Source organism: Ahaetulla prasina, chromosome 2, assembly GCF_028640845.1.
Source record: "Ahaetulla prasina isolate Xishuangbanna chromosome 2, ASM2864084v1, whole genome shotgun sequence".
NCBI lineage: Eukaryota > Metazoa > Chordata > Lepidosauria > Squamata > Colubridae > Ahaetulla > Ahaetulla prasina.
The window spans coordinates 64429777-64445180 of record NC_080540.1 but is presented as its reverse complement, the minus strand read 5'-3'; the positions used below and the strand labels follow the sequence as shown (position 1 = coordinate 64445180).

The 15404-nt window shown below is 37.0% G+C and overlaps 1 protein-coding gene across 1 annotated transcript in view; it reads left to right on the top strand.

Moving 5' to 3' along the window:
- Positions 1–15404, top strand: part of CACNA2D3 (calcium voltage-gated channel auxiliary subunit alpha2delta 3) — a 688395-nt gene that overhangs the window by 531513 nt on the left and 141478 nt on the right. The window contains exons 15-16 of the mRNA XM_058170578.1: positions 9163–9234; positions 10581–10661. Of these exons, the coding sequence (XP_058026561.1) occupies positions 9163–9234; positions 10581–10661 (153 nt within the window). The remainder of the gene's footprint in view (positions 1–9162; positions 9235–10580; positions 10662–15404) is intronic.

The following is a 15404-nucleotide window of genomic DNA, read 5'->3' as shown; positions in this document are numbered from 1 at the left end:
AAGTGCAGGAAGGTTGCCAAGCACCTGAATATTGATCATGTGACCGCAGGGGTACTGGCATTGCCATATCTTTGGGTATAGGTTGTAGGTTTATTTTTTCAGCACTGTCATAATTTTGAACAGCTGTCAAATGAATGATCATAATCTGAGGACTACCTGTATAATCAGAATTGCCGGTTCTTACGAACTATGGGCATTAACTCGGAAGCCATTCTGATAGCTCTAAACTTTACCCAATGCTAAGATGTCAGTTTTTAAGAATGATGAGAAAGGTTTGAATTAATTACATTTTTCTGGGTGCTTCCGCAGAATTTTTCATAGCTATAAAAACTATTTTTTTTTACTACATGTACTATTTCAAAATATTTTTTAATGTTCCTATTTCTAATGTATTTCCATTCTGGCTTTTTTGTCTGGTTCTTACATATTCCAGAAATTAGTTGGAGAATAACAAATGACCAATGACACGTTGCTGTAAAAGAACATAGTCCTGGCAAATTGACACAACTTGTTTACACATGGAATAGCTCTTCTCTAGTGCATATTCTGGAGTACTTCAAGGGTGTACTTGAAATCTTGCTTATGGGTTCTTAGGTTACTGATTACAAAACGTTTTCATCACAAGGTCAGATCTGAAGTTTGATTAAGCAATTCAGAATGTAGGCTAATTTAACTTGGACAGATTTATAAGCTGCCTAATCAAACTTGGGGCCGAATCCAAAATGAGTTTCAGGAATCCAGTGTTTTGCCTTTCACATTCAGTTTTCTTTGTATTATTATTTTGAATAGAATTGGCTAATGTTTGCTAGCACTGAAGAATTTTTAAGATTTAAAACCTGCCAAATGTCAGAAACATAGGTGCAGAATTTCTGGTGTTGGCTTTTTAATCTTTTAATCTTATAAAAAACAGGGGAATGTCTACAGATTTGTTTCTTTTTTAAAATAGAAATGTAAAATATTTCTTGATATGGGTTTTTCTTTTCCTTTCAAGAGGATACATTTCAGACAGATAGGAGCAGAGGAATTTTACAAGGAGAGCTCCTACAAATTATTCTGCAATACCACTGTTGTTTGCTTGGGAAATTCTGTAGACATTCTAGAGGCGCCCCTAAGTCTCAGGTTCTAATGATGCTGCTTTGGGTTTTGCAATAGAACATTTTCTCACCATTGCCTCCTGTGATTATGTAACACTTGAATGATTGTCATATGTACAAGCATTATGTACACCCAGAAAGCTAAATAGATTACTGTTATGTATTGAATACATATAGTTTGTTCAGCCCTGCTAAAGTGAAACTAACCTTTAGACGACCCTCATTGTTAACTTCAACTGTTTTGGAGGAAAACTTAGAACATTCATATTTGGGCGGGCTTTTTCAAGTATTATGATTGGTTGAGGCCCTATGGGCCCAGCGTATGAATTACAGGAATTTGCCTATTGTTACAGAGTTCCAGTTGAGTCAATAAATGCTATTGTATCTATGCTGCCTCTTCTTGCTTACCGCAGCCCACAACATAATAATTACTATGGAAATGGTAAAAACTAGAAACTGACCAGGAGGTGGAAATATAAGCCAAGGATTCTTGCTGAGTGACAACTATGGAGGAAGAATCTTAAATGTACTTGAGTCCAGACATGCACAACAAACATTTTCAGACTGTGAACAATTTTTAAGGTCTAATAGATTTTTGATGAGTAACAAAGACAAGGAGAAAGTACCTAAAATCTATTTCAGACTAAAAAAATAATTTTAAAGTCATGGATGAAATTTAGACCTTGATTTGGGAGGGAGGAAAAAGAAGGAAACAGAGAAGGAATCCATAAACAGTGAAAGTGACTTTTCTCAGGATAAATGATTACAAATAGATCCTAAACTAGTGAGGGAAGTAAGGGACTTTCTGTCTACAATTAGGTTTTAAGAAGACCCAAATCAGACAAGAAATAGCTTCCTTAAAGGAAACCTAAATTCTGTTTTAAAAAAAGTATAAAAATGTAAAGAAATGTAGAGAATGGAACATGTTATTGAAAACATTAAAAATAAGCAAGAATTAGTTTCAAAAGTAAAGATTAATTAGAAGAATTAAGAAACCAGGAAGGTTCATAAGTTACAGAAAATTCCTGTCACTTAGTCAATTCGTAAGTTTTAGCAGTAGCACAAAGCTCACGCTTCATATTAAAATAGCCAAAAACACAATAGACAAAATCCATACAATAAACCCCAGCACTGGATCCCATAGTCTGCTACTAGAGAATAGACACATCTGTTACCTTTGCTCCACTATCCCTATCCCTCTATTGTTGCTTTCCTGCTATGGACAAGCCCAAACGGTTTTTTGTAGGCATAGACACATCAAAGATTTTTTTGGACGTAGACACATCTGAAGACCAATCATATTTTGCCCACTAAAAATGGACAATATCCCTTAAAGGGTAAGGCTCCTTTCAGATTTGGGACTGTGTGTGAATGCCAAGACATGCTCCCCTTTGATCCATCCCGGCTTTCAGTTTCTCAAGAAAGGGAGGGCAAGTCCTGACATTCCACCATTCTCAGTGGGGAGAGAGAAGTGAGCAATTAGGGAAGATGTCCCCAGGATAAGGACAGGTACCAAAGGCAAGGATGAGTACATGGGACAATAATTTTTGAGTACAGAGAAGGTACTACCAGGATTTTAGAACCTTAGTGCTAAATCTTTACTCCATTTTGAGGAAAATTCTCCAAATTCAAGATCTCTCTTCCTCCCCATTGAATCCTGGCTTCAGAAGAGAGGGAGGAAGTTCTTCAAGAATGGAGCAAGGAAGGGAACAAAGAACTTGCCCTGGAGTCCTACGAATCTGAAAAGTTTTATTATTATTTAAATGTGATTTTCTTATTTAAATGTGTGTGTGTGTGTGTGATGTGACTATTTAGGTGATTCTACATTAATACACATGTGTGTATACACCCACACATAGAGAAAAGGAATATAATAGTTGTTGTTGTTAGTTGCAAAAGTCATGTCCGATCCATCACAACCTCATGGACAACATTCCTCCAGGCCTTCCTGCCCTCTACCATCCTCTGGAGTCCATTTAAACTCACACCGACTGCTTCAGTGACTCCATCCAGCCACCTTGTTCTCTGTTGTCCCCTTCTTCTTTTGCCCTCAATCATTCCCATCATTAGGCTCTTCTCCAGTGAGTCCTTCCTTTTCATTAGATGGCCAAAGTAAACATAATAGTACAACATATGAAATGCTCCCCCCCCAATCATTATCTTTTTCTCTCTACTTAAATGTTTTACGCGCACCATTTACACATGGAAATGGAAGCGCCTCATGAAATGTAAGAAAATACTCTTTCATGAAAGCACTTAAGATGAAGCAGCAATATGTTTGCCTTTAAAAATCAAAGCAATAGAGTGGAAGAATCTGGACTTTGTTAGTATGTTTAATCTAATTATTCTTGTATTTCAAAGGACAAACACACATCCTTCCATTTGAGGTTGGAATGCAGAAGACCTCAAAATAAAAATAAAATTGTATTGACAGTGACACAAACAAATTGCATTAATTATTATGTTAATATTTGAAATCCAGTGATTCACAATTACTGGAAATATTGATGTTTATGGCCCGAGACCATGTGAAAGATCATTTTGCTTCAATTGATGTAGGAATGGATCATAAATTGTTCAGGCAGTAGATTTTGCAAATATCTTTTGCAAATCTTGAACTTTTAAGAAGGTGAGCAAGCAAAACTGAAACCATCCTTCTCCCAGCCCATGGAAAAATTGTCTTTCCACAGATCCCTCTCCCGGTCCATGGAAAAATTGCCAAAATGGTTGGGGACTGCTGTGCTATATGGCTAATGTAATAAAACTAATTCTGCCAAATCTAACCGGGGGAGGGGGATCCCTACAAATCAGATGTCCATATTTTCCATAATTATCATACATTTTTTAAGTGCATAACAACATGTATGGCTCTGGGTGGTGGTGGGGGGAGGCATTGTGTTCTCCTGGTTAACTTCCTTCCTCAGGCTGTTTTCGGTTGGTGTTGATTGGGGTGGGGGGAAAGGACTGACATGGGCTCCTGTTTTGCAGGATCACTCAAGGGTCAGTACTTTTTCTGCTCCTCAAACTGCTGTGTAAGATCATCCAGCATCACGGGGTGAGATATCATCAGTGTGCAGATGATAGTCAGTTGGTTACCACTGCCTGTTTTGAATTAAGTGATACTGCAACCACCTTTTCTTGTGTCTGGAGACTTTGAAGTTTAGAAGGAGAGCAATAGACTAAAACAACCTGGATGAGATGAAGTGGCTTTGAGTTCAGAGCTCCTTGGTCCTTGGAGAATTGCCATCTTTGATTGTGAATGAGGTTGCCCTGCCCCAGATAGACCTAATGTGTAATTTGAGGATTCTCCTGGACTTACAACTTCTATTCAAGGTGTGACCATGACAGCTTTTACATAACTGTGAGAGGTGGGCCAGTTACACCCCTATCTGGACCAACACCTTGCCACAGTCATCTATGTCTTGGTTTACCTCTCATTTGGACTATTGTAATATGCTCTACGTGGGGCTATACTTGAATAGTATCCAGAAGCTTCAGTTGGTTCAAAATACATCAGCCTGCATAGTTTTGTGGAAGCCAAGATTTGTTCAGGCATCAACACTTTTGCAAGAATTGTGCTGGTTATCATGTTTGGTTACATGACTTGGAGCCAGGGTATTTGAAGAACTCCAGTTAGATCTAGTGACGTACCAGAGGAAGGGGGGAGGCAGGGTATGTTGCAGGTCCCATACAGTAGGGAAATACATCTGGTGGAACCAAAAAAGGGCCTTTCCAGTGGTAGCTCTCTCCCTATTAAGAAAGAAGATTGGTTCCCACTTTGTTATTTTTCCAAAAGGCCTTTAAGACAGGGTTCTGTGTGCAGGCCTGCCCCCTCCCCCCAGGGCTATGTGTTTGGTATGATTTATTTATCACTGTGAGTGGGTGGGATTTTATGGGTTTTATGATTTGGATATTTTTTTAATGTTGTAAACCACCTACTCCTAGTGTCAATATATGTGAGTTGGGTGGCCATATAAATTTGTTTGATTACTTAGTTAACTATAGCAATAGAAGAAGATCTACTTGTATAGGGTGCAGAACATTGGAATGTTCTGTTAAATTTCATTATTTTATTTTTAACTCATTCCTCAACTGTGTACTTCATTTTTATTCCAATTTCTATTTTTTAGGGTATTAACTGTCCCACTCAGTTTTGTATTGCCTGCAGGTTGAATGGGCATGCCTTCACTTTTTTCCTCTAGGTACTTAATAAAAATAGTGAAGATTAAAAAGATCCAGGACTGCACCTTTATTTGAAATCAAATTTCTAATTTGATGAGATCACTTTAATACACTTTTCTGCCTCTTTATTCACTTAATTGTGGTGCCATCCATCCCACACTGGATTAGTTTGGTATGTACGGTTTCAGGAGGTACTTTGTCAAATGTTTTGCTGCAATCAAGATATATTGCAGTTACAACATTTCTAAAGTCTATTAAGAAAATTTCCTGATCAAAAAATGAGATAAAGCTATTCAAGCAAAATGTGTTCCTGACAAACCAATTCTGATTACTTGCAATTATGCATTGTTTTCAAATGCTTAAACACTATCTCTTGACAATCAACCCTAGAATCCCTTCTGTTACAGGTATTATGTCGGACTGACTGGTGCACAGCTTACAGGATCTTCTTTTTTGAAAAACATTGCTCTTAGTAATATAGTATTTCATTCACTCTCCGTGATTTCTCAAAATCAATACATAAGAATTGGGCCAAACCACCAGCTAGTTTTTATTGCTATTTGAATAAATAGGAATAATAAACACCAGCAATAGTATTGTTTTTGTTTGAACCTCTGCAACATTGCCAAGTTCTTTCATTTTGATTTCTGAACGTTTTCTAGGCATTTTCAACATTTACCGCAACTCTTCTTTTTCTGTTTCTTCTCATTTTTTTAAACAAATTGTATCCTTCAAGTCCTATATTAAATCAAGGGAATCATCTTAGTGAATCTCTTAAAATAATTAAGTCACATTTAATTTTCCATACTCAAAGCTTAGGGCTTCTCTTGTTACTCCCAGATGCTGAACCTCACTATTTAGATACTGAAAACTACAAGGTTTAAGAGCCAGTATTCCTTCTGATATTTTGCTGAGTGACCCATTTGTGTAATGACCCTACTTTCTACTATGTGCAAATGTTCATCAGAGGTCCTATTTTCCGTTTCTTTATTTCCAGCACTTACAGGATTTGATGTCCATTTAAATCAAACTACCAGGACTGTGACTAAATATTCGTTTTAATCATTCTTTGTGAAATTCTATGCATCTCATGCCCACAGATCATCATCACGTGGATAACTTAAGCTGTGATCCCAGAAGTCATTTTTTTTCTGTCAATATTATTTGTGTAGATAGTCACTGATTTGCAGTATTCCTCTTTCTTTTTTTCAGATCTCTTCCATAAACTGAGAATCACCTAGCCCCCAGGGCAGGGGTCTCCAACCTTGGTCCCTTTAAGACTCGTGGACTTCAACTCTGGGAGTTGAAATCCATAAGTCTTAAAGGGATCAAGGTTGGAGACCCCTGCCCCAGGGCTTAACCTTTCTTTCAATGTTTTGTTAAAATCTTTGGTGATATACCAGTAGTTGTGGCTGTTCTCTGAAGTATTACTGGAAGGGGATATTTATACTTGAGAATTCCTGGAAGTCATTCTATTACATCCCGATTTTAGCTCCTTGCAGATAGCACATTTGACAGTGAATCCAGTATCCAGCAGCATACTGTATATTGTATTTCTATACATTCCTTATAGGAGTGACTCACCAACCACAGTGACTCTTCTTTCTTATAAGGCATCTTCTCTGGCATTTAGAGAGCCACCAACTCTCCTTCTCTTCTGTAGTGTCTCTTTATTAAATGTTAAGAATATGTTTTAGCTGCGGGGGTCTAAAACTCTTTCTGGGTTGCTACAGTGAAGAATATTTTCTGCACCAGACTTATTCTCTTCTTTCTTATGGAGAATTACATTAACTATTAGGTTCTGTGTAATATCTTTTTTCTTTAAGCTAAGAAATCTTTTATCCTTTCTCATCAGCTAAACTATAGCCACTTTATGCTGCAGTCCTTTGACTTTTCCTTTGAAGATTGCTACCAGTTTGAGTTTACTACAAATATGTCAGGTGTTTTTTTTTCTGGTTGAAAAGGGAACATATCACAAGTATTGAAACCTCCAGTTGAGAACTCATGTCCATCCATCCTCATGTTTACTTTTTAGAGGATCACAGTTGGAACTGCATTTATTCTTCCCTGAAGTTGGCCAAGTAGAAAGTAGCTACTAAAGACACAACCTCTGCAGTTAACAGCTATTCAGATGACTTCAGACATTAAAAAATGTCTCAGAACATTAGCCTTGCTCCTTCCTTCTTCCTGCTAAACTCCAATGTTCAACTTGTTCTTTAAAAAGGATTTGAAGGGCAGCCCAGGCAGTTTTAAATTATCATGAGCCAAAGGTAGGGAAAGCAGGATAACTTTGGAATTGCTTTTGATGCCAGCTCTATAAAGTAGACCAGATTAAGAAACCATTGCCATATAGATCTAAAATTAATTTTATTAGTATAGCTATAGTAACAGAATCTTGTATATGAGAATACGCTTTTCCTTCCCTCACTTTATCTTCATGTGAATTACAATGGTTACTCATACTGATTTCTTGGAATGAACTCAAGCCCTCATGTTTCTCTGGATTGGGTCACCTAATCCAAGCCATTCCCAACATGGCTAAATGTACTTACATTCACATTGTAGCCATTATTTTAAAAGCATCATTTTTACTTATAAACAACTGTATGCACATGTTTTGTGAATTGGCCATTTTTGTTTTGGGATGCCCAAGTACAATTTTATGCTTCTAGTTGGAATAATACAAGCAACAAAACCTGCTGCTTTTACCAGCTGGGGATGTAATAAAAATAGATGGAAAGGGTGGAAGAAGCTGTGGAAGACCTATGTAGGAATTGTGTGTGAAAGAAATTTTTGAGGCAATAAAACATCGCAGAGAAATGTTTTCCCACCACAGTCCATTTTTGTTCATACTGTATGCGAAGGCTTTAATTTTACTCTTCTACTACCAGCAATAGAGTAATATTGCTGGTAGTAGAAGATTAAAAAGTTAAAAAAAAATTCTTACATATGTATTTTATAGTGAAGTATCTAATATCTAGTCATGGGTTTTTAGTTTCGTGCATGTCTCACACAATATACTGTAGTTTACATTTGCAATACCTAAATCATACTAATGCCAGACAAACACCCTGGGACTTGGAAAATCATAAAAGAAAAACTCTATCTTATATTTTAGGAGCAGCTTCAGAAAAGTTCATCAACCATTAATTCTGTAAAGAAAAGATTCCCCCCTTTTTTTATATCGACTACTTGCAATCTTAATATGGAATTGCTGCATGTTTAATTACAACGTACTGTATATCTTAAATGGGTCCAAGCTTTAGACTGACTGACAGTGGAAGCCAAACTGGAATTGGGTTCAGTCACTATGCAGAAATGCTTTTCTATTTATCTGGAATTTGTCTGACATTTGCGTTCGCTTGAATAATGCAATCTGTGAGCCGGGAGTTTGCCGAGGTTAGCAAGATTATCATCTACTCGTTTTAACATTGCTCATTTTGAGAATTCAAGGTTACCAAAATTACAGTGATCTCTTTGTGGTTGTGCTGTTCATCAATAACAGAATGCAGAAACCAGCTGAAGACTGATGTCATTAATGCCCCATGGTTTTTTATTGCAGTGGTGTGATTATTAGGGGGGGGGAAATATGTGGTTTCCTATGAGAAACCAAATGTCCAGAAAATGAATACAAAATTTTCATCTTAACTCCAACAGATGAATGAACTATCACCAAGTGTTTTTTTTTTCTTTAAAGAGAAGACTTTTTATTAGCGCCTTAGCCCCTGCTTTTGAAATGCCCCAGAACAACGCAACCTAGGTTTATACTGAAATGCTATTATTTTAGTAAATCAGAAGTCTCTTCCTTTGAATGTCTTCATTGCTGTGGCTTGATTGTGACCTTAGTTTGTGTTCTCTTGATCTCTTTTTTTTTTTTAAAACATAGCTTGCTGACGATCAGGGATTGGTTTTGATGACCACTGTTGCCATGCCAGTATTTAGTAAGCAAAATGAGACTGTAAGTATTCCCACAGTCATCGGCTGGAAAATGAAAGCTTTTAAACTAGCACATACAGTATTTGAATGGCTTGATGAAATCATGGGTATTTCTGTTCGATTCTGCTGTTTCCCCATATATTTGCTGTTGAAATAAAAGCACACATTGTTAATACGAATGAGCATTAAATACTTTTTGAAATATAGTGTCATGAATTCATGAAGCACAAAATTGAGAATGCCAAGCTCTTTATTTGCATGTTTATTGAAGCTTGTAAAAGGGAAAGGGAATATATCAAACAGGATATAAAACCTAAAGTTTTAAAGTTATAAAAGTTTGAAAATTATTTGTTTCAATTACATGTAAGCATGTTAACTGCTCCTAGATTATTTGCATTATGTCTCAAACATCTGAACTCGTTATACAGTATCTGGCTGTGTAAAACTCTTGCCTGTAGTAGCACCCTGCACATATACACAATCAACTATACATATATACATAAACACAAATGCATGCACTTTTATTTTTGTTCCTATAGAATTCTTGATTAGAACAAATGTCTGCACTTACGGTATAAAGTTGCCTAAGGAAAAAATAAGTTCAACAAAGTTTTAATATGTTTTTAACATTCTGCTTCATTTCTAACTTTTTAAATTGCTTTTTACTTAATACTTCCCTTTGAGGTATCAGTTAGCAGGATCAGGCGGCTGGGGAAGTAAGTTGCATATTTCCATAAAAGGCGAAAGATTTATACGATCTGAAGAGAAACCAAAGTAAATTGCATAGTTCCATGCAACATATTTCCATGATACACTTCCAGACTCAAAGGGTTTAACAGAAAACGTCCTTATCATCTGAAATGTTGCACATCGTCTACAGTTTTCTTTCCAGGATTAGAAGAAAAAAAGATGGCTGTTGATTTTGGAGATTTGGGTATTAAGTCCATGCAACATCTCAGAGAGGCCCTTTGCTTTAACTTAAGGCTTCACCCCAGCATCTTTCAGTGTGGTTCTTCCCAGGAAGTCCCAAAGGTGCTTTTTTCAGGAGGCAACTGGATTTTCTTGTATTTTCTTTGAAGATGTTTCACTTATCTTCCATGAAATCCAAGGAAGAAGTCTTCCTACCTGATGCTGTGTGGGAATTGCCACACGGTCATCAGTGCAGTGATGAGACTTGAGGTTGCCCAGGTTCACATGGGCCTAGTGCTTAGACAGGCAGATTAACTACAGGGATCCTTATCAATAAAGGAAGAATTACTGTATTCCTTGGTGCAGTTTTAATCCATGTGGGATTAAACTGGTTGGTTGAAACCTCTGACTTTAATTGTTTATTGACCCAATATTAAATATATATTTATTTTAAAATAGAGATCAAAAGGCATTCTCCTGGGAGTTGTGGGCACAGATGTTCCAGTGAAAGAACTTCTGAAGGCAATTCCAAAATACAAGGTAACTTATCCATTTGTAAACTGCTACTCAGTCAAAGTTAATTGAATTTGTAGAATTGTAAATATAAAAATGTATAGAGCTAGGTCCAAAGAAACATTTCTACAAAAAGAATTGCATTTATCACTAAAGAAAACTGGTAGAAGCAAACAAGTCCATTCTACTTGTAGAAGCCACTGTACAATGTCTTGCACAAGATTGACATTGAAACAGCTGGGCTGTGAGCCTGTGATCTTATATACTCTCTGAAGACATGTGCTCACTCTATAACGATACATCAAATTCTATTAAATTTCAGCAGCAGCAACTTCACTTTTCCAACTGACGTATTGTTAGATCCAGTTCTTTGCCGATCACTGTAATAGATGCTACCTTCTTATGAAAAATAAAGCACAAATGTTGTCTGAGAAAGTTACAGTCAGAGATCACATCCAAAAATACTGTCGTGGAATCAGAAAATTATTTTCATACCTTAGATATGAAATCACATTGTAGTTTACTGCATGGAAATGATTACTCATATCCTTTAAGGGAGTTTCGTTTTTAAACGTAAACTCTTTCACGTTTGGGCAATTTTTCTTGATAATTTTTTCAATTTCTCCAAAGATCAGTTTTATTAAGACTTCTATACATTCTGGCAGCTTATCAGAATTCCAGCTGTTTGGTGTAAATGGCAATAAAATAAGAATGCCTTTATGTAGCTTTGGATCTCACTCTGTGGATACTCGTGACATCACTATTTTAAAATGTGCCTGATCAGGAGAGGGGGGGTTAGCTTAAAATCATTGAGCTAAACATTGTTTTGAAACATTTTATCACTTTTATGCTTAATCAGAGAGTTTTAGAACAGAGCTGTATTCTCGTTGTATAAAAATCCACAACAAAATAACCTACAAGGAGGGGAAAAACTCCTCTCAGCAGGTTTTAGATCATATCTGCATCCTGGGGGTAAAGCTGGGTTATGCAGAACATCTGTGAAAGCTATTAACATTGAGTTTTCCACCCAGGGATGTTTTAATGACTGCACATCATTGATCTGAAGGTACATTTATTGCAATCAATGAGTGCATTCAGCTGTGTAAGAGAAGCATTGTCAACTAGAATGGGATTTTTAGGGAAATAAGTATAGTGCTAAATTTGATTATGCGTAAACTTCTAGGGCTAATATAACACCATATCATTTTAGATTATTTCCCATAGCTCTCTTAGGTCTGAAATTGGAAATTTGTGTTTATTCATATCAGATTATTTCCTTATAACGTGAAGTGGAAGAACTCAGAAGGAAAACGAAAAAAGCAAAAATTCCCACATAAATCTTACAGTATTCCAATGGGAATACGGGAAAAAGGTGATTGCCTTGCCACCCAGAACAAGCTCGTTTGTGACGTTGCATTCTGGAGATCTATGGAATGCAGTCCAGCTATCAAGTCTACTTTGTCTTAACCCATATATATATATATATATATATATATATATATATATATATATATATATATATATATATATATATATATATATATATATATATATATATATATATATATATATATAAAACGTACTTTACATTAATGTTTTAAATTAATTATGCACTGGTAAGTATCATTGAGAGGGATGCGTTAGCTCAGTGGCTAAGATGCTCAGCTTGTTGATCGAAAGGTCAGCAGTTCAGTGGATCAAATCCCGAGTGCCATGGAACAGGGTGAGCTCTCATTACTTGTCCCAGCTTCTGCCAACCTAGCAGTTCGAAAGCATGTAAAAAATGGAAATATAAAAATAGGGACCACCTTTGGTGGGAAGGTAACAGCTTTCCATGTGCCTTTGGCTTTTAGTCATGCTGTCCACATGACCATGGACACGTCTTCGGACAGTGCTGGCTCTTCGGCTTTGAAATGGTTATGAGCACCGCCCACTAGAGGCAGGAATGACTAGCACATATGTGCGAGGGGAACCTTTACCTTTAAGTATCATTGAATTTAATGGCAAAGATCCCAAAATTAAGCTTCTGATCTGTGTTTATTATCCAATGTCAATAAATTGTGTAGCAGCCCAGCTAGGCCACAGCTAGAATAAAACGTTGGAGATTCCAGAGCTTCTATTCCAGAAGCCTACTAGGTCTTAATAACCAGGCTCTACCATCCTTCCTCTGCTTAGTATTTATTATTACCACTGCCTGTCTTCCAAGAAGTGCAAGAGATAAATAAGTCCAAATAGCAATAGCACATAGACTTATATACCACAGCCCTCTCTTAAGCGGTTTACAGAGTCAGAATATTGCCACCAACAATCTGGAGTCCTCATTTTACCGACTTTGGAAGAATGGAAGGCTGTGTCAGCCTTGAGCCTAGTGAGATATGAACTGCAGACAGCCGGCAGTCAGCAGAAGTAGCCTGCAGTACAGCACTCTAACCACTATGCCACTGCAGCTCAATTGTTGTTAGGAAAATAAGAGAGAAAGGAAGAGTTAAAATATATCAAACCTGGTTTACAAAAATGCATGCAACTTTTTCAGCTCATAAAATCAAATGAAAATAAATCTTCTGGAAAACAGCCTCAAATTATATAGAGTGACCTACCTGTACCAGAGAAGATCAAGAGGCAATAAGCTTAATTAAAACACAGGTAAAAGAAGTTAAAACCTATTACTTCTTTGACAAAAAGTATTTATTTGAGATAGCTTATTTCCCAGCATACTGAAATCATAGTAGACCTGTTTTTAAATTAATCTTCTCTTAATAGAGCACTAACCTTTGGATATATCTGTGTACACAAGTTGGGTGCAATCAGTTGTTCCTACACTCCAGGCTAACTGAGAAAGGCTGCAGATAATAGTGCACCCTCTTTTTTAATTAGGCTGCTGTAAATGTTAAGAGTACTTTTTAAAGTAACAGTGGAACTAATTTTGTCTTGATGTTGGGAGAGATAACAAGCTTGAGAAGAAACCATGAACTTGGGCTTCTGCTTCTCTGCAGCTCTAGGAGCCAAATAACTTGGGTCATTCCTGGCTGCTTGTCAGAAGCTACATTTTCTTTCTTGTAGGACTTTAAACCAGAAACTAGGAAGCCTGGTTGCCTCTGCTCTTACCACACCTCACAGCTGTTCTCCTGGATCTCCCACTCACTCTAGGCTGGTGATTCTTAATGAGGTGGAAATCGCTTGGTAAAGCAAGAAATTCTCAACCCATTTTTCCCTTCTTCTGCTCTTTCTCAGGCTTTTAAGATCAACGGTGTAGCTCTAATTGGGTTAAGTTTTGCCCCTTGTTTTTCTCATTCTCTCAATTTACTGAAGCAAATTAGTCATAAAAGCATTTGTTACCCCACCAAATGTCAATTCATTCTTTAAATATTTCCCACCATTTCTGATTGGCCCACCCACACTGTTTTGTGGGACATAAAGCAAAAGTTACTAAGTCTCCCCTCTTCCTGAAAAGTTGAGACATCTTTTAAAGAGTTGTCTCTGGCAAGATGGGCAGAATACAAATTTAATAAATAAAATAAAATAAAACAAAACAAAACAAAACAAAATATAAAATAAAATAAAATAAATAATAAAAATGGGGTGTAGAGTATTTTGTAGATGTTCCCCACCCAGACTTCTATTTGGGGAAAAATAAATCAGAGGGCTCCACTACTTGCTTCCTTTGTTGTGCATTCAGTTTTTAAGGGCAAAGACATTTATCTTCCATGTTACTGAGCAAGAATGAAGTCCAGTCTTCGGGCAGTAAATGTTAAACTAGCATACTTTTATGCCAGTTTAAGAACTGGTAGATGCAACCATGAGGAGTCCTAATCTACTTTAATTTATTTATTACTTCAGGCCTTTCTAGCTTTGCAAACCATCCTTTGCTTCCATCCTATTGCTCCATGATTCATACATTGCTCTTTAAAAAAGAATAAAACCTTAATATGCTACCCAATAATAACTTTCTTTATTTTCTCCTTCTTCTCAATTATTTTTAAATTATTATTTAATTATTCATTCTTTTTCTGCAGTTTTCTAATTTAGGCTACCTGTTGCGACCTAGGCTCACTTAGGCATAAAAGACACACTTAATCTTAAATAAACCTATTTTATTATAACAGCTGGGAATTACTTCATTCCCAACTTAGTCCAAATTAATTCCAAAACAAGTCCTTCAGAAAAAGTCCTTTTGAAATATGTTTAATTATGTACCCGACTGATATCTTGTTCAACAAAGATTTGTATGTGGTTTGTTCTTTTTAAAAAAATAAAAAAAAACTTGTTTTAAAAAGAAAAAAAGAAAAAAGAAAAAGTTCTTTGGCCTTATCACAAACCTTCTTGGTACCCTACCAAAGGCTTTTCTTGGCAAAGCCCCACGAAGTTCAGATACAAGAGATCTACAAATAGAAACAGATGTTGTTTTCCTACAAAGAGCCCAAGAGCCTTTGCTGCTCTTTTAAGCCTTGTGGGAGGGGGCCAAACATCTCCTAGCATTACTCCCAAGTCGTCCTTTTTGCTTTATCTGCTCTTGTCTTCTGGCAGTTCTTTGCATGCGTGCACTAGGAACAGGCTCCTCCTATTCCTCTGCCTCATTGCTGTCTGCCCCTGGAGGCTCAGAGTCTGCGCATCGCTCCCAGATGGCCCTGGCCCTATCTTCGCCTCCGACGTAGAACCCTTGTTCTGCTTTCCCCAGACTCCAGGACTGGCCCATTGTCCTCCCCAGCCTTCTCACTGTCCGACTCCACTGCTAGCTCCGCAGGCTGCTGGCAAACCACAGCACTACCACTG